The sequence below is a fragment of the Rousettus aegyptiacus genome, unplaced genomic scaffold (genome assembly GCF_014176215.1).
Source record: "Rousettus aegyptiacus isolate mRouAeg1 unplaced genomic scaffold, mRouAeg1.p scaffold_m13_p_1, whole genome shotgun sequence".
NCBI lineage: Eukaryota > Metazoa > Chordata > Mammalia > Chiroptera > Pteropodidae > Rousettus > Rousettus aegyptiacus.
The window spans coordinates 15,816,475-15,832,985 of record NW_023416284.1 but is presented as its reverse complement, the minus strand read 5'-3'; the positions used below and the strand labels follow the sequence as shown (position 1 = coordinate 15,832,985).

At 45.6% G+C, this 16,511-nt stretch overlaps 2 protein-coding genes and 1 pseudogene across 7 annotated transcripts in view; 1 reads left to right on the top strand and 2 right to left on the bottom strand.

The window, feature by feature from the left end:
* The window catches only part of LOC107502522 (aurora kinase A and ninein interacting protein), an 18,453-nt gene extending 12,144 nt beyond the window's left edge, over positions 1–6,309 (top strand). The window contains exons 3-4 of the mRNA XM_016129811.2: positions 3,506–4,327; positions 6,242–6,309. Coding sequence (XP_015985297.2) covers positions 3,506–4,327; positions 6,242–6,309 — 890 coding nt within the window. The remainder of the gene's footprint in view (positions 1–3,505; positions 4,328–6,241) is intronic.
* Positions 1,291–1,408, bottom strand: LOC118607237 (annotated as a pseudogene).
* MTFR1L (mitochondrial fission regulator 1 like) lies at positions 5,490–16,511 on the bottom strand. Of its 6 annotated transcripts, none has more exons than XM_016129805.2 (8): positions 16,429–16,511; positions 13,752–13,865; positions 13,472–13,602; positions 12,838–12,942; positions 10,703–10,812; positions 10,265–10,476; positions 8,521–8,842; positions 5,490–6,476 (listed from the first exon to the last, which is right to left on the bottom strand). In XM_016129805.2, exons 3-8 carry the CDS (start codon positions 13,484–13,486, stop codon positions 6,371–6,373), a joined length of 870 nt encoding a protein of 289 aa, XP_015985291.1. In that variant the 5' UTR covers positions 13,487–13,602; positions 13,752–13,865; positions 16,429–16,511; the 3' UTR covers positions 5,490–6,370. The 6 variants fall into 6 exon arrangements, with proteins under 6 accessions (XP_015985291.1, XP_015985293.1, XP_015985292.1 ...); XM_016129807.2 differs by having other exon boundaries at positions 16,401–16,487; XM_016129806.2 differs by lacking the exon at positions 16,429–16,511 and adding an exon at positions 15,800–16,376.

Sequence of the window (16,511 nt, the reverse complement as noted above, 5' to 3'; positions counted from 1 at the left end):
CACTCCTGGTACACTTCCCAAGATCGTTTTGCATAAACCTTCAAAATACATTCTCCCTACCCTCCAAAAAAACTTAAACACCATTTTGCTTTAACTCATAAGGGCAGATTTTTTTCTCAAGAACATTTTCCATTTTAAATTTCAAAATTCTAGTATATTCTATAGCGGGTCCCCAACCCCTGGGCCACGGACCAGTACTGGTCTCTGGCCTATTAAGAACTGAGATGCATAGCAGGAGGTGAGTGTCGGGCGAGTGAGCAATCTAGGTTGTGCGCTCCTTATGAGAATTTAAATGATCTGAGGTGGAGCTGAGGTGGCGATGTTAGTGCTGGGGAGCGGCTGCGAATACAGGTTAACATTAGCAGAGGTTTGACTTCACAGAGACCATAATACATCAATTGTTTGCAGACATATCAAAACCCTATCAGGGAGTGGCAAGTTGATGTACAGCTGTATCTGGTGGCAGGCTTTAAGTCAGAATCCGACACTTATTTTAGTACGCGTGTGGCCCGCCCATTGTTTTATTTACCACTTCTGCCCGTGCCTCTTCCCACGCTGCGCACTCGTGTCAGTCACAGTTTTGGTGAACCCACAAGCTAACCCGGGCCAAAACGAGTAAAACACAAACGTCACTGGAGAGCTTCTTTGAAAAGGGGAAAGGCCCAATGATGAGACAGCAGCAGGCTCGAAGACTGCCAACGAAAAGAGAGCTGCGTTTAAAATAATATACCAAGAATCCTGCTTAAATTGCGGGTTCATTGTAACAGGTAAGTCACATTCTCCAAGCCCACATAATATGGTGGGGACCGGCCATCCATCGAAGCCATGAAACCTTCAGAACTGCTTCGCCACATGGAGACCAAGCACCCTGCATTGAAAGACATGCTTTTGGAGTTTTTCAAAAGAAAAAAAAACCCATGAACACAAAGAACAGAAACAATTTTCGAAGGCCACCACTTCATCAAACATGTCTGCACTGAGAGCGTCAGTGGCTAACTGCATTGCTAAAGCTAAGAAGCTCTTTGCTATTGGTGAAGAGTTGGTCCTGCCTGCTGCTAAGGACGTCTATTGTGAACTTTTAGGAGAGGCTGCAGTTCAAAAGGTGGCAAGTGTTTCTCTTTCGACTAGCACCATAACTAGACGAATTGATGAAATAGAGGATATTGAGGCACAATTGTTAAGATTAATGAGTCACCGTTTTACATAGTCCAGGTTTATGAGTCTGCCGATGTTGACAATAAAGCAACAGTACTTGTTTTTGTGTGCTTTTTTTTTTTTTTTTTTTTTAAATGCCTACAGCATCTGGTATTCCTAAGTGGTCTCCCATCAAGTACTAACTGGGCCCAACCCTGCTTAGCTTCCGAGATCGGACAAGATTGGGCATGTTCAGGGTGGCATGGCTGTAGACTGTGCGATCTGTTTTTCAGGAAGATGTCCCTGCGGATATGAGATATGTTATATGTACTTTTGTTGCCAACCAACACCACAGCTGCAGAACTATTCAAGTCTTTGATTACATATCAGGAAATTGGAATTGATCATTTTGTGTTGATATATACACGGACGGAGCAGCTGCCATGACTGGATGACTTTCTGGTTTCACTACTCGGGTCAAAGAAGTCACCTCTGAATGTGAGTCTACGCACTGTGTCATCCAGAGAAATGCTGGCTAGCCGAAAACTGTCACCCGAACTTAACGTTTTGCAGAATGTTATTAAAATTACCACATTAAAGTACACGCCCTTAACTCACGTCTGTTCACACAGCTCTCTAAAGGTGGATCACTGGCCAGAGTTTTTGTTACAAGAGGTGCTCCAGAGATTTTAGAAAAACAGTCACCACTTGCAGCACATTTCAGTGACACAGAATGGGTCACAGAACTTGCTTCTGTGACATATTCAGCCTGCTTAACCAATCCAATCTGTCACTTCAGGGGAGAACAACTGTGTTTAAGTTGGCAGGTAAAGTGGCTACATTCAAAGCCAAACGAATTATGGGGGTGACGAGTGAACATTGGGATTTTTGACATGTTTCAAACATTAGCAGAGATTTTGAAAGAGACTGAGCCAGGGGCTTCTTTCTCCCAGCTGGTGCATGATTGATCATCTATCTCAGCTTTTGAAAGAGTTTGAGCATGACTTCCCAACTATAAAAGACCCCCAAGCTGGGAAGGAAGGAATGGACCCATGACCTATTTGAGAATAAGCCAGGTGAATCGACTTTGTCTGTGCTAGAAGATCAACTGCTTGAGACTGCAAAGACAGTGGCCTTAAAAGTATGTTTGAGACAACTTCAAATCTCCATATGTCCTGGATTAAAGTCAAGGCAAATATTCTGAGATGGCCACAAAAGCACTTGAAAAGCTTGCTTCTATTTCTAGCATCCTGTCTTTGTGAAGCAGGATTTTCCGCAGTGACAGCAACCAAAACAAGATTAAGGAGTAGACAGGACATAACACACTTTGGTTGTCACTGTCTCCCACCCCCAGATGGGGATTGTCTAGTTGCAGGAAAACAAGCTCAGGGCTCCCACCAATTCTGTGTTATGGTGAGTCGTATAATTATTTCATTATATAATACAGTGTAATAATAATAGAAATGAAAGTGTGCCAATAAATGTAATGTGCTTGAACCATCACAAAACCATCCTTCTCCTCGGTCCGTGGAAAAATTATCTTTCACGAAAACAGTCCCTGGTGCCAAAAAGATTGGGGACCACTGTTCTATAGTATATTTCAAAATTTTAGTCTATTCTATAGTCTATATTGAATTCTTAGGTAAAATTGAGAACTCTTTCACAAAACATAGTTTTTGCGGTATAATTCTTAGAGAAGAAATCAATAATTCAGCTTTGTAATTAGATCTTAGTGTAACTTGGGTGGGGGGGATTCCATGGCATTTGTCCTTAAGGCAGAACAGGGTCCATTCCATGCCTGATTAAATGGATGGGCTGGACACCAGTTGTTTATTTTTGTCTTTCTTGTTGACTTAGCATCTAATCGTGTCTTTACTCTCTTTACTGTGAAATGTTTGGGGAGTGGGGAAACTTAACATTCTTTATACTGTCCCCAGAAGGTTAATGTGATCTTCGAGGCCTACAAGAATAGTGTTGAGCATGTTTCTCAAAGGGTAATATCCAGGAGTAGTATTTGGTGAGGATCACTATTTAGCAGAAAGCACATAAAAGACAAAAGCAATACTGATGTACCCCACTTATGAAAACTCGGCTGGAAAAGTAAGCTGTGGCCTGATTATATGTCATATTTGACTTAATTAGGTAGGTCATGGGAAGCATCCATATATTGGAGTAGAGGACTATATGGTCTGTGTTTTAGAAAGATTATTCAGGAGAGACTAGAGATTAGCCACAAAGGTATGTGAAGAATCTAAGACCCCCGTACTAGGTAGTGATAGTAGCTGATACTGATTTCAGAAAGAGCCAGCTAAATCCTGCTTCAGGCAGAATTTTCCTGCACAATAATATTTGTTCATATCTGTTTTACTAGGAAAGACAAATGGTGGTGATCAGAGGAGTATTTCATCTCATATAGAAAGTCAGACCAACAGAGAGTCTAAGAAAGATGCAACCCAGCTAGACCATCTGATCCAAGTCATGGGGGATGATTGCATGGCACTCCCTTTAGCCACTTCAACCCCTGCAGACATCCAGGACGCTGGACTTTCTCCTCGGTCCCTCCAGGCTTCTGGCCGCCACAGAATGGGAACCCCATTCTTGACTGTGCTGTCTTTGCTCCAGCCTGATCCCTTAGTCTGTGCTGAAGAGAACCAAGACTCACTGGCTTGTTCCTTCACCCAGGACTTGGGAAGTTCGTGCTTGCTGGACCAAAGAGAGAGAGAGGATTCTTCCTGGAAAAGGGAATGGCTTCATGGATCTAAGAAAAAGAATTGTCAGGGTATGGAGAGACGCAGTAAGCCACTTAGGGGCAAGGGCCATCAGCCCTTGGTTAAGACTAAACTGGAAGAGTTGTCGGCCAAAGAAAATAGGCCGGCCTCTGCCCCCTTTCAGACATACAGGGATTCCCGGAGTGGAGAAAACACAGAGGCGGTGAAACAAAGCGCCCGTGCTGTTCCTGTGTTTTCCTTGGACAGTGAAAAGAGCGACAGGGACTCTTGGAGTCAGCTTTTCACTGAGGATTCTCAAGGCCAGCGGGTCATTGCCCACAACGCTAGAGCTCCTTTCCAAGATGTAACCAACAATTGGAATCGCGGCTTAGGGCAGTTTCCTGACAGCCCTTGGGCTCCGTACCAGGATAGTCCCACTCAGTTAAATCTGCAGCCTGATTTGTTCTTTACCCAGGACTCTGAAGGTAATCAAGTTATCAGACACCAAGTCTAAATGTCTTTGAATGTTTGGTTCTAAAAGTACCTTGAAATGACAGACATAGGAAAATATCTTGGGGTGGGGGTTGTTGGGGATAGTATGTTTGGGTAGGAGAGAGGTATGGGATGAAGCAGTTGTTACTGAGCATCTTCTCTGTGTAAATAAAGCATGTGGTGACACTTGAAATAGTTTCATTGGCATTTGCCTTTTCCTGAGAAATTCCTTGGTGGCTGATAAATTCCCTGTATGAGTCTGTGGTGAGCACCGAGGCAGCCAGGGCACATACGCTTAAGTCCACCAGACAGCCCATTTCTCAGCCTGCATGAAGCCATCTCTGTGCCCTTTCAAATGCCTGACTAGGACATTTCTTCCTATAGATATGTATACTTGTAATCTCTGGCTATAATCATATTTATTCATCCTAAGCTTGGGACCATTATTCCTGACACTTTTTTGAGTGATAAGACAAATCTCTCTGACCAAGATGTACAGGGGACAGAGAGATAGGTAGAAGGTAGAATGATGGCAGTTTTATTTTTTTGATTTTATTTCTGTGGTAACTTTACAGCATTTTAAAGTTATATGCTCTGTTTAAACATCTCTCCCTAAAAAAGCCTGAGCTATATATAATCTTGTATCACTCTTCTACCAGAAGATGTGAGAGAACTCCCTTTGTAAATCAGTCCAAATAAATGACTGTTTACAAAACTGGCTCTCATGGTAATTAAAACATTACCAATTTTATGTTTGAAAAAGCAACTTTTTAGTATTATATGCTAGTATTATTTAGCATTATATTATTATGTTGCCATGAGTCCAATCTGAACAAGAGTCTGATGTGACCTCTGTTCTGCTGAAGATGTTATCCATCAGGTAGCAGTTTCTCATGTTGTAGATGTGGTACCTAAGTGGCTTAAACAACTCCTTAGGCATTAAACCACACGTTATAAGACAAGACTGCTTTAAGAGCTTAGGACAAAATTTCTACAGGAAGAGAAATCCTTAGGGAAGTTTTATAAAGGCAGGACTTTATAAGGAAAGAGAAAACAGGAGCCTGTCAATGAAAGTTCGTATACTATAAAATTAACAGGAATCCTATACCCGTAGGGGAGACGAGGTGGTTATAACTCAGAGATGGACACAGCAAATGCAGTATCTTTCCGAATCCTTCCTTTAATATCAGGTAGTGCTTCCATCCAAACACACACAGGACACAAAGTGTAAAGAAGGGGACCTGAGGGCATCTGAGTCATGCATGGTGCAATAGGTACAAACCTTGGCCCAGTGCAAAGGAGCAGCCAAGGGCCTGGAAGAAAGAAGGTATTCTCTTTCCCCTCCCCATTTCTCTTTCCTGCTGGGCTTAAACGAAAGTCCATGGAAGAGAAAGTTTTAATCATTGGAACTAATGAGGCTTCAGGGCCTTGGAGGGTATATTTGGTTGTACAGTATTACAAAATATATTTAAGAAAAAAACAGCCCAGGCCTCCCAGCAGCAGCCCAAATGTCAGCTGGTCCAAAGGCCCCACCTCTACATCTAGGTGTTGGACAGGGGAGAGGGTGATTGCTGGGTACTGGTATCAGTTCATGATAAAGCAGCATAAGATGTTTTTCCTCCCCTGTGACCATGTACATAAACATTTAAGCCACCTCAGCTCTGCTGAGAGTGACAGCTGGGCACAAAGAGTCCAATGAGACCAGTTATGGGGTCTGATGCAGTGAAGTAAGTCATTCAGGACCTATTTTCACATGGGCAAGGAAAACCCAGAAACTTCTAGGTCACCTTATAGACTGAAACTTTCTAACCTACACATTCACCTGGTACAAGTGTCTCAGCTCACAATAGGCTTATCTTCTAAGGTTTGAAGTATGGAAAACATATATAATCCAGCTCTTCTTTTAGTCCAAGCTCTAGTTTTCTGCAAGACTTGCAAAAATTTCCTAATTGAAAGGCAGAAACATCTGCGGTGAGGAAGGCAGCTATTGAAGGACTTTCAGGAGCACGAGACTGAGTTTGCAGAGCTGAGTGCTATCAGTTTCCTTTTCTACTGATATCTTCTTCCTTCAGAGCAAACTTCCTTCTTAGGACCTCAGAGATAAGGACAGCAGGGTCTTCTTCCTTTAATAAACTCCGATTCCTAGAGATACAATAATAGCTTAATTATTAATAATTTACTGACTACTTCTGTCCTGTGTAGTGTTCTATGTTTTTGAATACGATCTCATTTAATCCTAACAACAATCATGTGAGGTAGGTGCTACTACAGTCCTGCACAGAAAAGGTTATACACTTTGCCCAAAGTTACTAGTCACTCAGCCAGTAAATGGTGGCTCCAGAGTCCAAAACCAAGCGACCTGGTTGCAGACCTCATTGCTTAAGTAGAATGCTTTACAATTTCCTGAGATGGCAATAAAATGTGGGCAAAGTACAGGGCCATCAACCAGTTAGAGTTGGCCTGTGATGGCCAAGCTTCTACTCCCACCTTCTGGTGCTTAGTAGCATTTCCCTAGATCAGCAAGGGAAGTGACTAATAATGACTCCTGGCTATTCTGACCTTTATTAGTTCCAAGGAAAAGGTGTGGTGAGGATTTCCTACTATCCTGTCTCCACATCAGGCGGACCATGAGATTTTTTTTTTTTTTTTTAAGTAAGAGATCTAGAATTTAAAACATTCACATCATAAGGGACCTGTGTGGGAACAAAACCAACTTCAACCTGGGGTAGGTTCAAATTACTTGATACATCATACAGTGTCCTAGATACTTGGAAAACAGGTGCTTGAAATCCTAGTGAACTTATATATACATACGTCCTCATGAAAGTGTTTTACTAATCATCAATAAACAAGATTGATTATTGAACCCCGAAAGCAGAAACAAGAGTAATTGCCTTCAGTTTGTTACATTCCGAACCTTTAAAAGTGATGGGGCTACTTTCCTAGCTCTTCCTGTTAACGAGGGACACAAGATCCCAGGACACAAGCAGGAGGAGGAACTTGGATCTAACATGGTGCAAGAGGCAAGTAAAAGAAAGTTTGAGAGTCAACCCATAAAACACTGACCAAAAGAAAAAGACTCAAGGCAGCCACAAAACAGCAAAGAACTGTGGGAATGACCAAGATCAGCCTGACTAGAACAAGAGAAGGTGAAAGTGACTTCCCTAAAGGAAGGGCTACCAGGAAGCAGTGACAGGGGAGTCACTTAACTCTGTCTGACTTTCAAAGGGAAATAAGGCAGGATCCACAAGGGCACAAGGGACCCTGGCACATGGTGAGTGAGTAACCGTCCCTTCAGTAGGAACTTCATCAATTCAGGAGAGAGCTTTCACCTCCACAAGAGCTTTTACTCTTTATTAACATAAATCTGAATACCCTGGCCTCTGGCCTTTGGGATATGGATGTCACTAAACAAATGCTTCAATGCCCAGGAACCTGCAAACAAGCTCCTCTGGTGTGTCCTGTGCAGGAGCTCAGACCACACTTGAGGAACACTGAAAGTGGGGGGTCATCCCTCCAGCTGGGGCTCTAGGGCTTCTCTGCTAGATGAGTTTCTCAAGGTAGGTTTTTCCCAAATTCCCTCACATTCCCATCAGAAACACCTAGAGCTCCATTCCTTGGGGGTTCAGCTTTACAAGGTATAAGGTGGAGTTTTAACAAATCTGAGCAATTCTGAGGGGCAGCAAGGTTTAAGAACTTCCTATGAACCTAAAAGGCCTTGTTCTTAAATCTCTGAAATTGCAGGGTTGGTTTGTATAATGGACCACTGTAATTTAAGGGAGAAACTCCCAACTTTATGAAATTCTCCTTCCACCAAAAAAGTCTACCAGTTTGAGATACTAAATTATTATGCAACCCAACTCTAAAGGGTGAGGCCCATGAACACTTACTAGCAGTGTGAGAAGTGAAGTGGTGAAGCCCCCTAGGGGACAGAGTGGGATTAGATGAACCTTGTAAAATTCCTACTAGTCTAACATTTGGTTGGATTAGATCAACCCAACCAAATGTAAAGTGTTGCTCTTCCCTCAAACTGGAGCCCCAGGCATTAGCAAACAGGTAGGAAGCTTTGTTCAAGTAAAACACGGCTACTACTGAGGACTTTGTATGTAAGGTACCATCTATTATATCATTAGTTACAGGCGACTAAAACAGTAAATATCATCAGAGCTCCTTATCGAAGACTTACAGATCTTGGCTCTGTTTCATCCGGTGAAAGTCTTTCAGAATCCCCATCATATCTGCAAAGCTGCTCGCCTTGGACAGAGAGACACAGTCGTCCTCTTCAGACGAGCTGCAGGTAGCTTTGTGTTCTGGTTTGCAACATTCAGGGCTGGCAGAACAAAGCAGGGGAACTGATGGAAGCTCAGGGACCTCTACCTCAGTCTCCTCGGTGATGTCACTAATGACAAAGGAAGTTGTAGAGTGGAATGAGGATCCAAAACAAGGTAAGGGAGAAGAGACATTTGAACTTCCTGGAGATAAGAAATCTGGCGTTAATGAAGCCGAAGCTGAAAGAGAAAACAATAAGCGTGGATGGACATTGGGGCTAGAATAGAATACAGCAGTAACACCTTCTCACAAGCACTCCCTACCAAACATTCGTTTCTTGGGCTGACACCATGGGCAAGCCCAGCACGGTATCTGTAAAGCCAGTAGACTACCCTTTCCTCTTAGGATTTCAAGGAAATATAGAAGCACTGGGCTCTTCGAGTGTTCCAGGAGAGCAGAAAAACCCACCCCACAAAGCCTTTGGCTCCTAAAAGCTCTCATTCCGCTTTGAGCTATGGAGTAACAGCCCTGTTTAGACTGCAACAATGACAGAACTGAGGCTGGAATTTGTCCTTTCCTCTAACTGGGTCACTGCTTCTAACTACCCTGTTTTGAATGCTACCTGTGACCAGAAGCAGCATTCTGCAGCAAAAATAGAATGGTGACAGCCCTACTAGTTTCCCAAATTTTAATTGCATTTCCTCAATTTCTTAAGTTTCTAAAACACTCTGAATTTTCATAAACTATTTTAGCTTGTCTCTTAGATGACAAAAAAGATATGCAATAAATAGAAATTGAAAATTCAAGTGTAATTCCTCTATAAACCTGCCATATCAGAGAATTAAACACATGAAGATTTCACAGAAAATACTATAATTTTCATGTGTTCCACCAACTGATAAGGGTTAGGAGCTATGACTTTGAGTCAACTAGGAGCAAAAAAATGGTAGGAGGAATATGAGGATAAATAAACCCCGAGCTTCGTAGGAGAGATCCACCTGTTGGTATTTTACGCCACTAGTGAAGGCAGACTCCCATCCATCTCCAGGGGTTCTGCCTTAACTGCAGACAGAAACCTGGAGGGATGGAGAGATACTCTCTGGCACACCGGAAAAGGAAGACAGGTGCTTAAAGGGGATGATTCGTTCTCATGTTGAAAAGGGAAGCCGCTGAGGGCTCATGAAAGACAGCATTTTTTTTTTTTTTTTTTTTTTTTTTTAGGCAAGGAAACCTTAGTTGACCTCACAGATTGCAAGGACCTTGTCAGCTTACAATCCCTTATTTTTTATGCCTATAGTACTTGGTCTTCCTAGGTGTTCTCCCATGCAAGTACTAACCAGGCCCAACCCTGCTTAGCTTCCGAGATCAGATGGGATTGGGCTTGTTCAGGGTAAGACATGATCTTAAAAGACAGTTGGCAGAGGGTGTCGGTTTTGTGGCCAAGGGAGGAAATCTGGTTGGGGGCACAAGTTAAATGAAGATTTTGTTCCTAACCAAGGAAATCAGCTCAAAATGGCTGACGGAAACCATCCAAGGCTAGCCAGGCCTCAAACAGCAACAGCCTCGGGCCCAAGTGCCCCTGAACCAGGAGCTATCACTTTCCTTACCCCTATCCCGTCCAAAAGTCAAGGCTCTATTCTGGCCATGACGTGGGTTCCTACCTGCATCAGCTGCCACTATCTTAGCAATCTGGCTGCGCAGGTGGCTCAGCTCATCCTGCAGCTCTGTGGTACGGCTTAGGGCTGGCAGGGCTGGCTTCTTCAAGGCCAGGAGCCTCTCCTCGGACCCACGCAGGTTGGGCACTGAGGCATTGCGCTGCATGACAATCAGAGGGCTGGGCTTCCAGGTGTGCCTCAGAGGGCGTGTATCGCTCCTGGACCAGGGAAAGAGGTGTATCAGAGAGAGCTGGCCACTGCACCCCTTCTAAAACTTCACTCACACCTACAAAGGTAACACAGCCAGGTTTGGCTTCTACTCTGAGCCCACCTACCTCATTCCTATTTGTCCTCAGCCTCTCACAAGCACTCTCCCTGCTACCCGCCACCACATCTGGGAAGCAGCTCCCTATTCCCCAGCAGACTGGTTACTGCTTCAGTTACCTGACCCGGGCATATGTCTCCTCTTCATCTGCAGCGATCCAGGCGATGTCAGCCAGAGTAGGGACTGGAGGCACATCCCTCAGACACAGGTCAGAGATGTTGGGCAGGGTCTGCAGGGAAGCAAGATTCATTGACAAACACTGACATGATGACACAATCAGATTGGGCAAAATACACAGGAGGGGCACCTAACCTAGGACTGGGTGTCAGGAGAGCTTTCTATGGAGGGAGAGGAAGGTTCCTGGTTGGAAATAGCTTGAATAAGAGGCCAGAAGCAAGAGGTTTGTGGCGTTACAAATAGTTCAGCATGGCTTGAACAGGATGGGGTGAAGGGCTGCAAGAGGTTGGCAAGTGAATTAGGAGCTTTGATTCTAAGACTCATAATGAGTCCCTAGAAAACTGTAGGTAATGATCAGATTTTAGGTTTTAAAAGGTTACTCGGCTGCTGTGGAACATGGATGGGAAGGCGAACAGACCAGTTTTGAGGCTGTTATAACCTCCAAGTCAAACAAGGTGGCCTAGAGGAGGGATGGGACCTGTTTTACTGGAAACACAGTCACACCTATGTGTTTATGTATTGTCTGTGATGGCTATTAAGCTATAATTACAAAAAGTGAGTAGGGATGGTTATAGCCCACAGCCTAAAATATTTACTATCTGGCCTTTTAAAGAATGCTGACCCCTGGCTAGAGCAAAGGGGTCTTCAGTGGGACTGGCCAGTTACCTTTTAACAGACATGGCTACTGTCCAAGTGTCCTGCCCTCTGGTTGTGAGAATACAAGTGCAAGAACATCAATAACCTGATACATCAACAGCAAGTTTCCTCTAGCTAGCTCTTTACAGCACCTCCGTAGCTAACTGGGACATACCCTGTTAACAGCAACATTGTTTTAAGCAAACTTGATAAGCTGACTATTTAGATTTAGAAAAAGAGACGTGACTGATTATACAAAAGGATTCAGAGTCTTTAAAATAGCCCCTCAACCCAAATGATCAGTAATCCGGGAATAGAGAGGCTGAGTGACACCATGTTAAATGAAAAATTAGGAAAATTCAATCATACATTGAGTATGATTACAAAAAGCAAAAAACATGCATGTAGAAAAAGATGGAAAAGAACACCAAAAATCAATTGTTACTGTGTCACGACTATGATGACAGGCAATTTGTTTTCCTTTCTCCTTTTTATTTTCCACAATTTAATATTTATATGGGTAAATTTAAAACAAACCAGCAAGATTCCCTTAAATAATATTTAAGGTAATTAGTTTACAACAGAAATCCAGGGATAATTTTTCAAAAACCCATTGATACATAAGTCAGATTCAGATGCTTGTGCTACAAATTGATAGGTGGATCAGGAGTTGATGGCTCTTGTTTTTAGATAGGGAACCTGCTCTCACAGGAAAGCTTAAGTATTTCTTTTGTGCCCCAACTCCCCAGATGCACACACCTTAAGTATGCAGCCTGAAGCTGGTGCTTAACCATTAGTTCTTGGAGGCACTTGGGACTAAATGCTACTAAGCTTTCCAATATAGAAGGGGGTCTCAAACATGTGGGCCAGGCAAGAATCTCTGCTGCAGAGTGGGTGCCAAAGGCCCCCTAACACACAGATAAGACTGAAGTAGCCCAGTAAAGGAGTGGGGAATAATGGCCTCGGGGAAACTAAAAATAGGCGACTAAGTGGCCAACTCTTAGGGCTGATAAAGAACAGCAGAGTTCAACTCAGAGTCACACATATTACTGTCTCATGTGGGGACCTGCTAGGGTTGTAGGCAAAGACCTCAGCACATATGTGCAGTCAGGAGATGTGGTTCAGCAAGGGCCTTTGGCCTGCTCTGATAAACTAGATTGCTTGAGCCTGATAAAATCAGTCATTTAGCTGAGGCATCAAAGATGTAAGATTATTAGTTCATGAGCAAATTGGAAGTCTGACTGTTGTGGTCACAGCTTTGTATGCAATCAGGAAGGCACAGTGACCAGAATCCATTATAAGCACTCAATAAATATTTTTTGACAAAATGAAAAAGTGACCAGGAAAGCAAGTTTCCTTGGAAATGCCAGGTTCTGGGGCACAGCATCCACTTCCCAGATACTCTGAGCTGCTATTCTTCCTGTCCTTCTAGTGCACTCACCTCAAAGGAAGCCCGGGGACACGGCTTCAGGGGCAGGTTGGTCCCGATTCTTCTCACTACACTGCGAGCAGCTCCATGTGGCTTGTTTTGCCAAATTGGTATGGTCTAGAGGAGAGAGAGGGACAGCCACAACCTCCAAGATGAGTCCATCCTCTTCCAGTCCCCTTTACTAGGGAGACTGAGTTCCTCAGTCTCAGGGACATGTACTCTGTGTGTGTGTGTGTGTGTGTGTGTGTGTGTGTGTGTGTGTGTGTGTGTGTAACTCAAGTCTCAACTATAAGTGAGGGCGCGTTTCCCAGTTGTGTAGCTTTCACTTTGGCAAGCCATCTAAGGGGACACCTGATGCTGCCAAAGCACAGTCAATGTTGGGAGGGTCCAATAAAGAACTGAGAAATTAACTGGGTATAAGGATCACCCAGGCTTCCCTCCCTCCCTTCTGCAAAGAAAGGCAGAAACACACTGACTGCCCCTAATCATAGCTGGTTCTGCATAGGGAGAGTGGGTGAAAGGGTGGCCTCCCACCAGTCCCAGGCTTCCAGGGGAAAGGAAGGATTAACTGGAGAGTCGCAAGAATGTCAGCAAGTCCTGTGCTGAGCCCTTCCCATCACACTGCTGCCCTGGGAGTGCCCCTTACCACACTGGCTTCCATTCCCGATGTTCCAACTGGCTCCCGCACTCGAGGGACAAGGCAGCCACAGGGCAGCTCGGGGAGGTGGGAGGCGTGATTCCGTCATATCAGGCCATCTTAACACCAGAGTTCCCTTCCTGTGAAACAATCCTTACAATGGGGACTCACTGACCAATTGGCCACGACACAAGCCCCACAAAACCATGCCCTGCAGAGCCATGACTAATACCAAGGTTTCTCCGACATTTCACAAGGAGAGAAAACCAGCCCAAGAGGCTGTCCTCACCCAATTATGGTTTTTCCAAATCCAGACCCTTAAAAGTTCCGTTCCAGACTTGTTGTGTGCGTTTGGGCAACCCTGGGAGTCCTCCTGGGCCTTTGGTTTCCTGAGGCAAAACTCCTAGAGATGAAATAAAACCCTTTGGTAGTTAAAAAAAAAAAAAAAAAAACCTCATGGGAAAGCCAAACTGTAGGTACCACCCAGGCCCAGCATTCATTCTTGGAAGATGAGATGTAAAAGCCTAGCACGTGCCACCCAGCCCAGTGCTGCTGGGCACCCACAGGGGGAGAGGTAAAACAGACAAGAGGAAAATGAACAGCGAGCTCTAGCCAATGTCAGTCTACTAGGCTACAGGGAAAAGAGTCTAATTTTTTTTATCCTAGCTCAGCCACCTACTGGCTTTGTAGTTACAGGTAAGTCACTTAACCTATTCAAATATTGGTTTCTCTACCCGTAAAAAGAGGACACAAACAGCTGTCACTCTTGGCTACCTTAAGGATCAATGGTGAATTAAGTAATTTTAAAGTGCTTAATAAACTGTTAAAATGAATAGAATCACTCCTGACTGGATTCTTCATAGCTGCCCTTGCATGGTGAGCAGATACTCATTCCCTTGTACATGAAACACTACACTGCCCACACCGTACTGAGCACTGTAGGGCCTAGGGAGGAGTAAGACATGCCATGCTTTCAAGGAACTCACATTCTAGAAGAGAGATAGCACCTGAATACAAAACTCTAGCCAAGGCTGGATATCACTGTGTAAGAAAGACACACCAGGCAGGTGGCTAGGTGAGTTTAGCCCCAAGACTGTGTTGGGTTCAGAGGGGGTAGGAAGGAAAGAACAGCAGCAACAATAGCATAGGTCCAGGACAGGAAGGTGAGAGATACATGAAGAGGAGCAGAGTATGATAAGGTGTAAAGATTAACTGGGGGTCGAGTCATGAGAGCTGGGAATGCCCAGGTGAGAAGTAACTCAGGAGCCAAGAGCAGGCTCTGAACAGGGGATGAACTGGACTACCAAAGCAGCTCTTTCTTGAAAACCTCCCTTGTAGAGTTTATTTCCCTCTGGGAGAGGAATTACCACTCACTTTATGGGGAAAGAAGGATGTTATCATCACTCACACTTGGAAAGGAGGCTGGAGAGAGGAAGGAACTTATTTAAGGTCATTCAGTGGTCACACCAGCAGAAAACACTTAAAGTCTAGTTCAGATCCCCCTGCCTCCTGCAAGGGCTCTACTTCTCAGCGCAGTTCAAGCCTTTTATCAAAGTCCCTCTGTGTGCCAGGCTGTGCTGAATGTCAGTGCCTGCCACAAATTCCACATAAGAGTGTTCCCTGTTTCTTTAGTCATAGCAGCCACTTCCTCTTCGAACTTACTTCCAAAGACTCAGTTGGGACTAACAACAGCCACAGGATCTTTCTACAATACATTGCTAGTCATGCTGTTTCTTTGCTTAAAACCCCGACAGGCTTGCTAGAGCCAACAGGAGAAAATCTAGACTCCTCAGCATGGTCTGCAGGCCCTCCACAACCAGGCCCAACCTCAGTGGGCCAAACTTACCACAGCCTACAAGGCCTAAAGTTAGCCCCCCGCCCCAATTATACACTTCGGGGCCACACCTCCTGCGTTCCTCTTGCCCTTTAGCCACACTGGCCTTCTTCTAGTACCCCCAACACCACCTCGGAGGCCTTGTCCACACTATTCTCTCTGCTCGAAACACCAGCACCTCCTTTCCCAAGCTCAGCTCAAGCAACACCTCCCCTTCCCTGACAGAGTCAGGTTCTTCACTGTTCACCCCACAGCACCCTGCATTTCCTCCAGAGTCCTCTCCGAATAGTAATTAGGTATCTGTACTGTGCCCTTTGTCCGAAGGGCAGGGACTTCCCTTAGGCACAGCACAGCGCCTGCCTGGCACACAGAAAGCAGTGTCCAATTAAGGAATAAATGGACGAGAGCACCGACTTAGCCTTCATACCCACTCCGCCCCCACCCCTTGTCACTGGCTAGAAGAATCTTGCCCCAGATCGCTGGCAACGCTAGTTGGTTCTTACCACCTCTGCACTCCCACGGCCCTTCGAGAGGCTGTTGTCATGTTTATACACGGTCTACCGCAGGGGACCGGGAGCTCCTCCAGGACGGGGCCAGGTCTCATCGCCCCTGGGTCCCAGGAGGCCCACGGAGGCCGCCGAGCTCAGTGGAACTTTGCCGAACGGACAGCTGCGCCGAGGGAACCGCTGCGGGGACCTTGCCTGGGATGCGCCGCCCCTCCCCCGCAACAGCCCGACCCGGCAGGGCCAAGGTCGGCCAAGTTCTCGCTGCCGGCCCAGGCGGTCCTTGGACACACAGGCCCGGGGCCGGGCCCCGGGACGGAGGGGGAGACACGGCAGAGGCCACCCGGCTCGCTGAGGTGCGCGGCCGAAACGAGAAGCCTTCAGTGTAGCTCGGCCACCGAAACTGGGTGACTCGGGCGACCAACTACCCCTTGGGGACTCAGTTTCCCCTCTGGGCAAATGAGGAACACCGGCTCCCGCGAGAAGTGGCGCGGGAACAGGAGCCGCGGGCTCCGCAAAGCGCCTGGCACTAGGCTGCGCGGACGGACGCCCCGGAGAGCCGCACGCCCTCCTCCCAGGCTGCACTCAGACCTAGTCTCACCTGAACCTCGGGCTCCGGGACTACTCACCTCACGGCCCCTCCTACTACAGCGGGCCGCCCAGCCTCAACTGCCCTCACTTCCTCTGGCCCGCCCCGGAAGCGACTTTTGCA

Excerpts from the sequence above, each read along its gene's own strand:
- MTFR1L (XM_016129805.2), bottom strand. Across the intron at positions 10,813-12,837 it reads GTCCCCGGGCTTCCTTTGAG|ACCCTGCCCAACATCTCTGA; the intron begins GTGAGTGCACTA and ends GCTTCCCTGCAG. Across the intron at positions 8,843-10,264 it reads GATAGTGGCAGCTGATGCAG|CTTCGGCTTCATTAACGCCA; the intron begins GTAGGAACCCAC and ends TTTCTCTTTCAG.